The 15,809-nt window shown below is 38.2% G+C and overlaps 1 protein-coding gene across 11 annotated transcripts in view; it reads right to left on the bottom strand.

Moving 5' to 3' along the window:
• The window catches only part of CAB39L (calcium binding protein 39 like), a 141,749-nt gene that overhangs the window by 22,092 nt on the left and 103,848 nt on the right, over positions 1–15,809 (bottom strand). For all 11 annotated transcript variants that reach the window (XM_024257672.3, XM_054529534.2, XM_054529533.2 and 8 more), the window contains 3 exons: positions 12,609–12,668; positions 8,114–8,179; positions 899–1,042 (listed from right to left, as the gene is read on the bottom strand). In XM_024257672.3, the coding sequence (XP_024113440.2) occupies positions 899–1,042; positions 8,114–8,179; positions 12,609–12,668 (270 nt within the window). The remainder of the gene's footprint in view (positions 1–898; positions 1,043–8,113; positions 8,180–12,608; positions 12,669–15,809) is intronic.

The raw sequence follows: 15,809 nt of genomic DNA on the forward strand, positions 1-15,809 counted from the left end.
CTGTAGAAAAAACTCTGGAATGTGTGCACTGGAAAATAAAATGTACTGAACTATTTACGATAGTTAGGCCGGGAATACAGAATTACAAATAGCATTCTCCCACCTACCCCACCTGTTAAAAAAATCTATTGTAGGGCCAGGTGCGGTGACTCACACCTGTAATCCCAGCTCTTTGGGAGGCCGAGGAGGGCAGATCACGAGGTCAGGAGATCAAGACCACCCTGGCTAACACGGTGAAAACTGCCTTTACTAAAAATAAAAAAAAATTAGCCAGGACTGGTGACACACACCTGCAGTCCCAGCTACTCAGGAGGTTGAGGCAGGAGAATCGCTTTAACCTGGGAGGCAGAGGTTGCAGTGAGCCGAGATCGCGCCACTGCACTCCAGCCTGGGCGACAGAGTGAGACTCCATCTCAAAACAAAAAACAAAAAACAAAAAAAAAACACTGTTGTCTAAAGGGGTTACTTTTCTATCATAATAAAATACATTGCAAAAAAATAATAATATTAATAATGTGAGTAGTACCCGGCTGTGTCTTCAGGGTGTCATTTAAAGTTCGAAGAGATAGTGCTTATAGGAAGCAAAGCATTCAAGGCTGACACTCAGGGTTTGGGATCTAGCTCAATCACTGATTGTTTCAGAAGTTTTGGGAAAGAGTATCATGCATTTTCTCCGTGAAAAAATAAAAATATTTAGATGTATGGATTAGTCAGCAAACCTTTATGAATGGGCATTCATTAAGATAACTCTGAAATTTCATCTAAATCATGCAAAACACAAAGACCGCCTATTTCATTTTCTTTCAAGTATGAAGGAGGGTAAAGAGCAGTGAGTTTGCCATTTAGAACTGGAAAAAGAATTGCCTACAACATTGTTCCCAGAGCTTGTACTTTTTACCTTAAAAACATGAAAGGCTTCGAACTGGATGTTGGGACTTTTATCCCGAAGGAGGTTCATCATGAGTTTCAGGTTCTCCGGCTTGCTGATGTACTTTGTCATGATGGCAAAGTTGTGACGGTCCAGGATCAGCTCCCCTAGCAGCTAGAGGAAAACACAAAACCAAAGCTGTAATCTCAGAGCCACCTGATTCAAAATATAGCTCACGTCTTCTCACTGAAAAACAAAATATAAATGTGAGTAAGAATGGTGTCATGAAAAAAATTAGAGTGTCCGTAAGTGCATCTCAAAGCACAGGCATAAAAGCAATAGTTATTGAGCAAGTTTTTCACACTGCTTTGCTGATGTCAGTGCTTAGTACCTTTTTTCAGTCGGTCTTTGCTGCAGCTCACCTAGAACTAGGCAGAAATAAATTTATGGTTTTCAATACTTACTTTAATTATCTTGCTTCCCACTAATGTATTGCTCCATAGGCATTCAGGTAGAAGCAATAACAAAATTGGTACCATAATGATACCTTCTTTACCTGCATAAATGTATGCTAGGAGTTCACTACTAAGACAGTTTGTTAAATGACTCTTACATTTCCCCTGACTTTTATAATAAAACCTGATATAAAGTCAGAAAAAAAATTGACCCCAAATCTGTATCAAATTTAGTAAGTGCAACAAGTTTTTATTAAAAAGCAAAGCAAAACATTTTTTGGTGACAAATTAATAGTTCCCCAAATACAGCATTACCTTAAAACAAAAGAAAAATACCCAAAGTAAGAATAGTTGAAGACCCTCTAGCAACATAGCTGAATGTATTGCTGCTCTATCTCAGAAACTTTTTTGTTCTCACCATAATTCTGGAGAACAGAATTACAGCCCCCTGGCTGCTGTAGCAATTCCTAAAGCTTCAGCAGCCAGGGGGCTGAAACATACCGTAATATAACTTTATATAGAAGATATGTTTAGTTTTCAATTGTCCTATTTGCTGGACTTTTTCTGAAGGCCTCGGGAGAGTAACACATTGTTACATGGTTACAGAAATCCTGGATGGGAAGAAAAGCACACATCAAACTGAGGGCCAACTGTCTATCAAAGGAGTACCAGATATGTGCAAGAATCTGGCTGCCAGTAAACCACCACCTTGCCTGTGATGTATCTTTTGTGTATTTAACATGTAAGAAGTACACAACCTGAGGTTATTTTAATGCATGAAAATAACATTTGTTAAACTGAAAAAAGGATGACCCCTGTTGGATGTTAGCTGGTCACTAGTTATTCTCATACACATGGAATAGCAACCACGTAGTCAAATTGTTAATCTGCAACCTCCTTCATCTTTCTGCAGCTTCTAACGCTAACCTAACACCTTCTGGAAACTTTCTTTGCTCCTGGTTTCTTACCTCGTGCAGCTTGTTCCTTTGCTACCTGTTCTATGGCTCCCTTGCCTTTTGCATTATTTATGCAGCAATTTTCCAAGCTGTATACTTGGATCTGCTAGCTTTTATCTCCCAACAGTCTCATCTACACCCATGGGTTCAACTGTAACATCTAGGAAGATGTCTCCCAAATCTACATTTCTAGCCTCAGCTTCTTTCCTGAACTCTAGACCCACATTTCTTTCTTTTCTTTTTTTTTTTTTTTTGAGACAGAGTCTCACTCTGTATCCCAGGCTGGAGTGCAGTGGCATGATCTGGGCTCACTGCAAGCTCCACCTCCCAGGTTCACGCCATTCTCCTGCCTCAGCCTCCCAAGTAGCTGGGACTACAGGCACCTGCCACCACGCCCGACTAATTTTTTTGTATTTTTAGTAGAGACGGGGTTTCACCGCGTTAGCCAGCATGGTCTTGATCTCCTGACCTCGTGATCCGCCCGCCTCGGCCTCCCAAAGTGCTGGGATTACAGGCGTGAGCCACCGCGCCCGGCCTCTAGACCCACATTTCTAACTGCTCACTGGGCAGTCCCACTTGAACACTGCTGGACTGTCACACTTAGCATCTCTAAAACCAACTCCCTTTCTTCTCTTTGTTAATGGCATCAGGAGCTGCCCTCCTCCAGTTGGGAAGAGAGCTGAAATCTTCCTTAGCTCCTTTCTTTCCCTTGCTCCTTACATCAAATCTCCATCTAAGACCTACCAATTTTCTGTTTTTAAGTGTTTCTTGAACACTTTTCATTCAATGTTCACAGCCAGTAATCTCATTTAAACCCTCACTACCTTTCAGCTGACCTACTGCCACAGCATGCAAAATGGTCTCTCCTTCAGTCTTCACCTAATCCAATCCATTCTGCACATTTTGTCAAAGAAATCTTCCAAAAATCAGTATTTCTTACCAATTCCACTTAGATTAGAAAGTGAATGAATAAACAAGCAAATTCCTAGATTCCCATAGATTTAGAAAAAAGTAAACCCATTAAGATGCCGTTCCCAGCCTGTGTGATGTGGAATCATTTCTCCTGCTTCCTTTCCTCTGCTCCCTTCCTCCATCTTCCCCACTCTCCTGTCCCTGTGGCTTTACTTCCCCAGCTGCAAAGTCTTGAGAAACACTTTCAGCTCTTCTCTGCCTTTCCAAACCTGGCCCGTCCTCTCAGAACCAGCTCAGACATCGTCTTCGGGAAAGCCTTTCCTCTTCTCTACAGTGGACTTTGCTTTGCCTTGCAGTGCAGAGTTATTTGTGACCCTGTTTAAAGAATAAGCTCCATAAGGGCGTGTTTCAAATCCCCTTACAACCTAACTGTGTGATGTGCATGGGTACTGTTGGGGAAATAAAAGTCCTACCCACATATCCAGAGCACAATACAGTAACTCATCTCTGAAAAAGAGATTACAAACAGACAAAACTATCCCTTATTACAGTCAAGCAGCTACAATCCATTACATACATATATCCTCAAGATGAAGGGTAACCTGTCCACTAGGGGAGGACCTGACTACCATTTCTGTGCACTCTTTCATGGTTCACCCTAATGCACCTGGCAATTGAGGTGACCATTGGTTTGAGCTATTTATCTGAATAATAAAACTTCTCTTATCTCTCTGACAAGCAAACAGTTGCAGCTTGGAACAGGGCACCTAGGTTAAACTCTCCTTGTGACAGGGAGACAGTATTATCTTCCTAGATGCTTATATTTCAAAGGTATGGCTTCCAGACCCTCCAAAAAGAAAAAACTAAAACTAAAAAACTTCTGGGTTGTAAGCCTGTCAGGAGCCTTACTTATCTTCTAAAGATACATACAAAAGGAATCAAATACTGAATAGACACATATATATCATATACACTCATGTTAAAAGGCTTCAGCAAAAGAAAATTTCATTTTTGAAAATTTACACACGCATACTCAATAAACATTTGTTGAAGCTATATTTATGAGTTAAGTTCAGATTAGGTCACTTCAATTTTTATCACCTGGGGATATCTACATATAAATTCTATCCAATCTATCCTCTGCTAATAGAATTTCACAATTTTTCTGAAACAATTAATTGTGTTAATTGAACACTAAATCTTTTAGCCATTAAATGTTAATCTATTTTAATATTAACAATGACAAAATGCTGCATTCCAGAATAATACAAAGCACTATAAAGCAATACTATACCAAGTAAATGGAAAACACACATATTTTACCTCTTTAAATTTCTTATTTTGTATGCCTCACAGTACATAGTTAAGCCATGCAGCAAGTGGAAATAAGTTTTTTAGAAACCTAAGTGTTTTAATGAAATTGACCACAGCCCAAAAAATTCCCCAGTTTCCACCAAGCTTCTTTTGAATTATAATCTTTCTTGCTGGTAATTAAATGCCAGGCCTCTGCAGAAGATAAGGAAAAAATTCCTAAGCTCTGTCACATGATGGGAAGGAATTTCTCTGTTAATTATTTTTTATTGACACCAGGAATTAAGCAGTGCAGGAAAATTTAGAATATGATTAATAAAAGGCAGCAGGTAGCAACTACTTTGGAATTAGAAAATAGCCTAGTACTTAAGACAGTTTATTACTTACAAAGTTGCTATATAATAATCTAACCTCTCTTGTTTCCTGCAATTATGAAACATCTATGTAAAAAGTATTACAGAATCCATTTATATATAAACACAGTTGTGTCAAAATAGAATATACTGGTACTACAGATCTAATTACCAAAAGGAAAAACCAAAATTGCATCAGTGGAGCTTCCAGAACATTTTTCTAGCAAAAAAAAAAAAAAAAAAAAAAAAAGAGTGAACAATATTTAATGAGCTCTATGTTTATATATGAACTTATTTCACAGTCGTCTACCTTTTTGTTTGCTTGAACAGAGTGATGCAAAACCATTTTGGCAACATCTCTTCCTATAATCTAACGTTAAAAAAAAACCAACTCTCCAGTAACCATTTTAATACTTTCTGCATTCTTAGGTAATTCATCTGCATTTTGTCAGGCATTTTTTTCCAGTGTCCCATCAATGCTTGGTTTTACCATGCTATAAATCAGATATCCATGAGATGCCTAACTGTAAAGATTTTAGGCAGGAGTAGCAGCCAAATGGTATGTCTGGGTGAAGTAATGAAAAACAGGAAAGATGCCTCGTGAGTAGGCTGAGGCATCTGCTAATAAGTAGGAAATACAAACAGCTTTCTTCCTCCTGATTTGGTTCAATCAACTTAGTTCATATAAATCTCTCGATTTTGATCCAGTATCTGACAGACTCCCATTGAAAAAAAAGGAAGGATTTGGAGAATTTATGAGCAACTTCCTATATGCTGGCCCTTCAGAGCACTGTCACCTCTGTTTACTACTCCAATTGCCATCTTCTTTCCAGGGCCACTACTCGTTGTACCACCGACAAGCTTACCTCATTTGGCTATCCTTGTGGAGCCCTACAAATAACGAATTCTATTCTTCACGTATGCAGCTGTATAAACAGAATACATCCTCATATTCATCTGCTCTTAGCAAGCTTTCTGGACATGGGAGAACACAGCACTGAAGTCACTCTCTGCCCAAAGGTCAGTTCTGCACACAGTTTGGTCTCATCGCTACTGGCTCCAGCACAGACAGCAGCATATCTGTGGGCTTTTTTTCTAGATGGGTCTCCTGGTATGAGTTTCTACACAAAGGGGAAACTCAATAAAAAGTGCTGGATGGCTGGCTGAAAAATGGCCTCCCCATTAACACCCAGTGAGGGTACAAATACAAAGGAAACCAGGTCATGGGTGATGCAGGATCGTGGGCAAAGTAAACTGACAAAAAATGTGATACAAAACAGATTGACTTTATTGTCTTAGTTTAAAATTATACTCCAAATTTAGAAGGAAATGCATTGTTCTATGAATGCCATCATTTGACATGTAAAAATAACACAAGTGTGTGACACTATATCCCAAACCTAGAAAAAATAGGAAAAAATGACAATACAAGTGTGATGTTTAGCAAGCTGATCTATCATATGAGTTGCTGCACTAAAAACAGTCAGTTTTATCATCTGCTGAAAACATTCTTTTTGTGGGATTCTGAGTGGGATCTGAAGGACAGAGATACAACTCCAGCTCACATCTCCCTCCCCTCAGGGGCTCTCCCACCTCCCGCTGGCCACATGGCTGCTTCCAGGCACCATTCCACTGAGGGAGAGAGGGCCACTCATAGATGGATGTGGTCTTACTCTGTTGGGTTCCCTGTCATTTCCACAGCCAGTTAATAGGTGCATAACCTCAAGTAGCAGATGTAACTTGGTTTCACACACACACACACATACACACACAAACACCCTTATCAGAGCCATCTTAATTTTCCATAAATTTAGCCCTCTGTTTAAAGATCAATTTATCAAGGACTTCACTGATCATCTAGCTGCTCTGGCACACACACACAAACACACACACACACACACACACACACACACGCCTATCTCCCAAGTCGCCCCTTTCTGCCTCCTTTCCCTACTCTTCTTTTTAATACTTAAAACCATTTGAAAACTATGTATTTGTTTATTTGTCTATTGTCTGTTTTCCAACAACAGAATGTGAGGCCCAGAGCTGTTCTTGGCTGTCATCATATGTCTGGAGAATGAGCACATAAATATTTGTTAACTAAATGGAATGTCTTATTACCTCCCTCACACCTCCTTCTCCAATAATTCATCAAACTATGCTATTTACGGGTAATTGAGAATTGGCTTTATTTTTGTTTCCAGCTAGCTGCATCGTCTTTTAATCGCTTGCCAGATTCTGTTTCAGTGTAATCCTGGCGGTATTTTAGAAAAGCAAAATTTCGTATATGCGATCATGTAGTCTTCTGACATATCTGTTTGTTAGAGTTGATTTTTAAAAAACATTTCTCTTCTAATTCTTAGGGAATGACCATGTTTCATATTTCAGAATCTCTTCTGTAAATATAATGTGAACACGTCATGTTAAGTGGTGGAAGTATTTTAAGCAACCTACAGGAAAACAGACTGTCATGAATGCTCAGGGAATGGGACCTGGCGATGAAATATAGCATAAAAAATTCTTTAGGAAAATATGTTGCAAATCTGGGAGATAAATGCTTCCCATAAAACAGAAGCCCCATAACATTTCAACTATATAAACATAATTTGATAGTAAAAAGCTATTTTATACTCAAAAATACAGATATTAAGAATTTATCAATTGCTGTGCTTAAAACTTAGAGGGAAGGTTTAATTTTTGCATTTTACATGTCTTTTTTTTTTTTTTTTTTGAGATGGAATTCCGCTCTTGTTGCCCAGGCTGGAGTACAATGGCACGATCTTGGCTCACTGCAACCTCCACTTCCCAGGTTCAAGTGATTCTCCTGCCTCAGCCTCCCGAGTAGCTGAGATTACAGGCACCCACCACCATGCCCAGCTAATTTTTGTATTTTTAGTAGAGATGGGGTTTTGCCATGTTGGCCAGGCTGGTCTTGAACTCCTGACCTCAGGTGATCCGCTCACTTTGGCCTCCCAAAGTGCTGGGATTACAGGCGTAAGCCAAGATGCCTGGCCTCAGCGGAAATATTCTAAATTTTACTTATCATGTACTTATATTGTTACTTCCAAAAGCAAGACAGGATACTTACATTATTTTGCTATAAAATACAGTCATAACATAAAATATAGTAAATACTTCTCAAGTTATTAAAAAAGGATATTTTAATTTTTCTGTGTTTACTCATATACTAATAGACCCATCATTTGCTAATGAGATATCAACTTACAGGGACACTAACTTAAAGAAATTTGATATTACCTTTAAAGACTGTCTCTTAGTAACATAATTCTCAGACTGAAGCAATTTCTCATAGTCTTCGAAAATCTAATGAAAAGAAAATACACATTAGAGTGTAAAAGCAGCAGTGGATTCTCCATATTAGGCTGGCTTGCTTTCTTCTTCAGGAGCAAATTCCCAACTTCTGGCCATTTTACCATCCTTCTTTACATGTGAAGACACTGGGGGACAGGGAGGTCAAGAATTACAAGAGACATCCTTCCCTGTTTTATTTTAGTTCTGCAAATTAGATAAAAAATGAGTAATTTTGAGTCCTTCCAATAAATCATTTTGAATAAAATTTCTAGTAAAACTTGCAAGAGAACTCATTTTATGCCATTTTAAAGAAATTTTTATATAAGTAGCCTTGCTGGTGGCTATGGGTCCATAATTCGGGAAAATATTAAATATACTTAAGGCTTCACTTGGCAAGCCATAAAGAATCAGACTGTTCAATTCACTGCATAAACAGATAAAGAACGAGGCAACCTTTGTTGCAAGACGGCCCAACTGGTCTCTCTGGAGCACTTCACTCTCACCGGAAGCTGGGGACACTGGTGCATGAAGTCCTGTTTCCTAACATGGCCACCAACCATGGCCTAGCCCTTCAGTTTAACACAGAGTGCTGGCATCTGGGGAGGCTCAGCACTCACTTCCATCAGGTGTGGGCACACAGCTCATAGAGCACTGCAGTGGGAGGAATGAGCGCAGCCAGGACGGACGGCAAGAGATCAGGAACTGAAGAGGATGGCAGACTCCTAGCCCTCGGAGAGTCAAGTGCGAGGGGAGAGTGTGTGCCACTGTGTAATGAGGGCAAGCTGTGCACGCTGACAATCACCGATAGAGAATAAAGTGAAGAGTAAAAATACAAAGGTGTAGCTCACATTAAAATCACAGTAATTATACTCTTTAATATGAATGACTTATTTATTCTATCCTGAAACACAAGGAGAATTTTGTGGATCATTAAATGCATCAGACAAGCCTTGTGATAAATTTGAATAGTAAATATAAAATGCAAGTACATGTATGTGGTATGACCTACTCCCGAGTCCACCAGGTTTATTACTTTAGAGTCATGCATCATGTGCTCCAGTTTCATGGTATTCTGCTAAAGAAATATCAGCTAAAAAAGTCTGAAAGGTTTGAAGGGGCATGAGTTCTCAGAGCTCGTATTCAGGCCAATGCAGGAGCCTCAGCAGCTGTGAAATTGCTAAATTACACAAGAAGTGATATATGGATGTAAAAACAACATTAGGTAAATAAGGAGTCAAAGAGAATGAATTTATTAGTCTCTCAAATTGTCATGTATTACACCTGAACGCAAAGCGTTACTGCACAACACATTTACCTCATTCATTCTATAGGAAAAAATAGTAATTAGTTGATATTGTAGATTTATCCATGTTATCTTAGCCTTTTAAAAATTTCATTTCTTATAAATGTGACATCTAACGAATCTTTCCTTAACATTCCATCTAGCATATATAGTTACTGAACAACCAAACTATATATTAACAGTTCATTTCCTAAATTCAAAAATAGACAATTTTCTTTTCCATTTTTTTTTTTTTTTGAGACCAAGTCTCGCTCTGTTGCCCAGGCTGGAGTGCTGTGACATGATCTCAGCTCACTGCAACCTCTGCCTCCCAGGTTCAAGCAATTCTCTGCCTCAGCCTCCCGAGTAGGTGGGATTACAGGCACCCGCCACCACATCTGGCTAATTTTTGTATTTTTATTAGAGACAGGGTTTCACCATTTTGGCCAGGCTGGTCTTGAACTCCTGACCTCGTGATCCACCCGCCTCTTTCAGTCTTTACATTTTGGGATGCCTCTAGCAATAAAAATTATTCTCCTTGCAGTAGAATGAGGTTATCAGAGGCTGGGGAAGGTAGGAGGGAGGGGGGATGAAGAGAGGTTGGTTAACAGGTATAAAAATACAGTTAGGAGAAATAAGTTCTAGTATTCAACAGCACAGTAGGGTGACTATAGTTAATAATTTACTGTATATTTCAAAACAGCTAGAAGAGAAGATTTGGAAAGTTCCCAACACAAAGAAACGATAAATATTTGAGGTGATGGGCATCCTGATTACCCTGATGTGATCAATACAAATTGTATGCATATATCAACATATCTGACGTACCCCATAAATATGTATAATTATTTTGTATCAATTTAAAAAATCATTCTCCCCTCACATTTTACACTTAAAACAAATACTCTAGTTGATTCTATGGCCACTTCCTTTATAACATGAGGACATAAAAATCACTTTTGATTTTATAATTATATTGCTAATTCCTAATCTTAAATTGAAGGACAACTGGCAAAAATAAAATTTATTTTATTTATAATTAAAAGAGAAGTAGTTAAATATTTGTGATTTGAATGTGTGAAGATATACTATTGATAGGCAGAGTAGGCCATACCTTCCCAGTATTCAGGAGTATGTTGCAACCTTTGTCTAGGATATAAATGATTCAGAGACTCCTTGAGGACTATTATTAATATTTGTTTGCTACCACTGGTCCATATGCCTATTATGTGCCCAACTATACTGCGTACCGTTGGGAAGGCATAAAGTCATCGTTATCGTCAAAAACGTACTTCTCTTTGTAAGTACATGTAATTTAATTCAATACTAAAGATTTCAATCAATAAAGATACTTTACCGTAATTTACTTATTACTACCATAAATATCATATACACATGAAATTGTTTTTTGCTTTTAATAGATGAAGATAAAAAAATCCACTCATCATACCATATATATAAACATTTAGAACTTCTTGGTTTGGGCATCAATAATACAAATAGTTAAGTGCTCCTTTAAGACAGCAGATTACATTCCTGCTCTTAGGTGTCAGGCACTAGACTTGGGTGATGGAGATAGAGTAGTAACATTAACTAACACATGTAAAAATGCCAAAAATCCCAGTAAAAAATAACTCTAGCTGTTGCTAGGATGAGGATCAGAGACTCCCCCTTCCCTAAGTCCTAGTTTAGATGCATGCTCTCCAACATAGGGCCATATGTGGCTACTGAGCACTTGAAATGTGGCTAGTCCAAACTGAGATGTGCTCTAAGTGTAAAATACACATCAGATCTCAAACACTCAGCCTGAAAAAAGGATGTAAAATAGCTCGATCATTTTTCACTTCACCTTAGCCAAAAGACCGAGAAGCGATTATCATTTTCCATATTGATTGTACATTAAAATAACATTTTTGATATGTTGGGTTAAATAGATGTATATTATTAAAATTAATTTCACCTGTTTCTTTTTACCTTTTTGTGTGGCTAACTAGAAAATTTTAAGTTACACAGTGGCTCTCATTTCTGGCTTGCATTATATTTCTACTGGACAGCACTGAGGTAGAGCATCTGAACCAACACTAGAACAAAACATATAAAGTTTTCCTTCTAGGTTTGTGCTATATTATACTGTATAATGCTGCTTCTATTGCTTACATATTTAGTAAAAGCATAGTTGCTTTTGGATGGATCTGTCACCACCAAATGTATGACACTGCATTAGGTATTAGGAAAACAAGTAACAACGATTAAAAACGAATACTGAGTCCTTACTCTGGTACTGTGCTGAAAACTTTAAATCCTGTCAAATTCCCTCAACAAGCCTATGATGCAGGTATTATTACTATCTTCATTTTGCAGTGGGTGTAGTAACTTGCCCAGGGCCACTAAGGAGGCAGGTCTTGAAGCCAAGCAAGCACGAAGACTCTAAAGTCCATACTGTGCTCTTAACCCTGTGTCCTGCAGATAAGATTCCGGCCTTTTAGGGGGTGCAAGGGCCAGCCAGAAAGATACAGACACACCATAATAATACAAGGTGAAAAATAAGAGGGAGCCAGAGAGAGAGAGAAGAAAGAGAGAAGGGGAGAGGAGGGAGAGGAGGGAGAAGAGAGAGGAGAGGAGAGGGGAGAGAGAGAGAGAGAGAGAGGGAGAAAGAGAAAGGATGCATGTTTTGGGAGGGGTAGGATTAGGGAAAGCTTTCTAAAGAGTCATATTTCAACCAAATCTCAAAAGGATGAGTTGGATTCACTGTCAGGGAAGGGAGTTGCAAGATAAAAAATATTTCTGGTATTTTTACTATTAAGTAAGACTAATTATCAACCAAGTAAAATGATGTACTTTAGTGAGGGTGGGGTTCTCTTCCTTTTGGAGTTACCTACTGCCTCCTTTGATTTGCAACATCAAAGCAAGCAGATGCTAGTCATTTATTGAGCTTCAGAGCAAACACGAAGAGATGTGAAAAAGGTGAAAGCCCTGACCTCCTGCCATCTCAATTTTCCATAAAGTTTCCTGATGACTTGGTTTCCAGGTAGACAAATCAGGAGTATGGCTGAATGCGATTGATTTCTCTTGTGGATAATTCACAGGGGCAATTGCTCATAGATCTAAGAGGGAGGGACAGAGAAAGTGGGAAAGTCTTTAAAAATGATTTCTACTTACAGTGTCATAATTTTGTTCTAAGAAGTCTGCTACCAACACTTTATGTCTGGTTAGTAAATCCTAGAAAAAGAAAAACCAAGTGAAACAAAACTGTTATAGCTATTAATATTACAAATGTCTCTTTTCTAAGGTTTAAGAACATATAAAAGTTGCAGAAGAACATTTTCATTTACGCCACGAAATTATTTCCATTCCTAGCTTAGCCTAAGATGTGAAATACAAGTTTGTTTCATGTTAGAAAAGAAAAACCTTGGTGTTAAACCTAGTGTTTCAAATTCATATTGTTAGATTTATGATAGAAATAATTTAACTGGGGAAACAAATGGAACTTGAGATGAGTTAATTTTTTTTTGCGATGGAGTCTCACTATGTCACCCAGGCTGGAGTGCAGTGGCACGATCTCAGCTCACTGCAAGCTCTGCCTCCCGGGTTCAAGCGATTCTCCTGCCTCAGCCTCCCAAGTAGCTGGGACTACAGGTGCCTGCCACCACGCCCGGCTAATTTTTGTTTTTGTATTTTTAGCAGAGACGGGGTTTCACCGTGTTAGCCAGGATGGTCTCGATCTCCTGACTTTGTGATCCACCCGCCTCGGCCTCCCAAAGTGCCTTAACCACTTTTAAAATGGGCACTTCGGATACTGGAAGCACAGGACTGACATTTAGCAGTGTCAAACCAGTATTGTTCTTGCTCTTGGGTTAATGGGATGTGAGGTGTTGTGCAAGTTACTAAGTAGCACAATCCATCCTTTCAAAATTGAAGATGAGTAGCCCTATCTTATGGCAGATATAAACTTGCAGAAAACTGAACAAAAGCATGAAGAAACATTTGACTGTCTTCAACTCATACCTAAATTATATCCTTAACTCACTTTAATGTTGTAGGAAAACAAGCTTCACTTAATCCCTTTTATATGCTTAGAGGCTAAATGTCCTGTCTAGGTGCTATGAAAAATTTAATTAAAAACATAACAAGAATTTTAAAGTTTTCCAAAATAAATTCTTGTAATACGTATTTAATTAAAATTTCCTAAAAGCATATAGAAGGTACACAACATAACCTCACAAAGAAATGGCAGATAACAACCATAATAAAACCCACTTATTTCTACTTTAATTTTTTAAAAAGTAAAATATTTAAAGCACTGTGTACTATAATTTTCAAATTCAAAAATAATAAGAGTGGCTCTTAATTCCCTATTGCTATCACACAACTTGATCAACCACTGGGCCTATTAGTGGAAACATGGTGCTTTTTTCCCCCCAAGTGGAGCAGAGCATTCATTACCATTCTGGAACTGAAGTTCTAAAATGGAAAACCATTTACAGGGGTTCCATTCCCGCCCGTCAAAGGTCTTGATTCAAACTAGTTTCTGCATCAGGGGACCCTTGAAAGAGTAAGGTAGTTCCACAGGATCCTTTGAGGTCCCTACTCTTTTTTTTAAAGGATAATATTGGTGTCATGCTTTCAAGCACCCCTCCCCTAACATCATAGAAACCCCATGAGCAGTAATAGAAATTTTCTGACCGGAACCAGGCTAGAGGGAGCCCACTCTATGGGCTGCAGCAGACACTGTGGATTGCTGCACCTGTGGGAGTTCTCTACCTGCTTCAACTATCGTCAGCCTTGAAAGTGAGGTCTGGGTTCCCCACACTGCAGGCCCAGTGCACACAGCCCCAGTGGCAACAAAAAGAGCAGGTTGCAGATCAGTGCTGCCTAGAAAGGTTGTGTCATACATTAGTGTTACCCCAAAGAAAAAGGGATCAGGAGGGAGTTAGGTTAAAACCAACACTTTCAAATTCCAAGGGCAAAAACACCTTGAAACAGCTTAAAAATCCAGTATTAAGAAACCATAATAGGGTGGGGTAGAATTCCTCCAGCATATATATATATATATATATATATATATCTCTCTCATATCATGGGTACAGCCAATAAACAATGCGCACATTCCCTCTCTCGTGCCCACATTTCCACTCCAGTGTGTAATAGGATTGATACATAGATATACCCTCAAATTTATGTACATAATAAATGTATGTACAAACCACATATACATACACACAGGCTTATGTACACATAATACATAGACAAATATAATTGCTGCATTATAGATCACATAACTGAGTGAAAAAAAAAAAAAAGAAACCACAAAAAAAAACAGCTAGGATCCTACCCAAGAAGGAAAAGACAGAAAATTGTGAAGGAAAATAAAGTTCAAACTCCAAAGAATTTAGAATTTAAAAACCTTAATTCAAATAGTGTACTCTTTCATCCTACCTCCTAACAATTCCGTTTTGAGAGGCCTAAGTTTTGCATAGTATAACTATTATGCTGAAAATCTGATATTGATATTTTTAATGAATACTGCTTGAGAGAAACTCGGGGTGGAGTGAGAGAGACACTTCATTGCAGGGACATAAAAGGCTGAGGAGCCAGCGACAGCTGCCGTTCAGAGGGCTGACTGTGCTGGGGAGTGTACCAAGCACTTTGCAAATGCGGCTTCTGATCTTCACAAGTCCATGAAAAAGGGATGATTTTCTTCATTTCAGATGTGGAAAATAAAACTCAAAGGTTAACTAAATTGCTCAAGGACATCCAGCTTATCAGGTGGCAGAGAAAGACAGAATTCAAACCACTTCTATTATGGGAATTTTTAGAGGGAGGGATGAAAGAGATTATGGTTGTAAGGAATCCTTTTTGGGAAAAGACTTTTGGTAGACAAATCTATGCCAAAATCAAAAACTAACAATGTTACAATATTAATAACTAAACTGAGCAACAGTCCCTTTAAGAGCTCAAAACCAAAAAGATTAGAGTAGGAGGTTATAAAAACCCAAAACCAATGCCAAAATCAAGTCAATCAACCAACCAAACAAAACCCTTTGAAACCAGCTACTTAAAAAAAAATAGTGATATATGGTCATTGTTACATTATATTAACCATAAGCATTTGGTAAAATATAGAAAATTGTTGTTTCCAATACTGGCAGCATACTAGAAAACTTTTTATGATTATTTAGATTTTAAAGGATTGACTTAAATTCAATGGAAAATTAGCTTAAATACAAATCAAAACATCATTTATTTTTGTCATTCAATATTGTTGCTGAAAATTAAATTGGGCTGAATATATGACAGCAAGAAATTACTATCAAGTACATTTTATTCTATCAAATGTTTAAAAACCTTCGGGGAAATTTT

This window comes from Pongo abelii, chromosome 14 (genome assembly GCF_028885655.2).
Source record: "Pongo abelii isolate AG06213 chromosome 14, NHGRI_mPonAbe1-v2.0_pri, whole genome shotgun sequence".
Lineage (NCBI taxonomy): Eukaryota > Metazoa > Chordata > Mammalia > Primates > Hominidae > Pongo > Pongo abelii.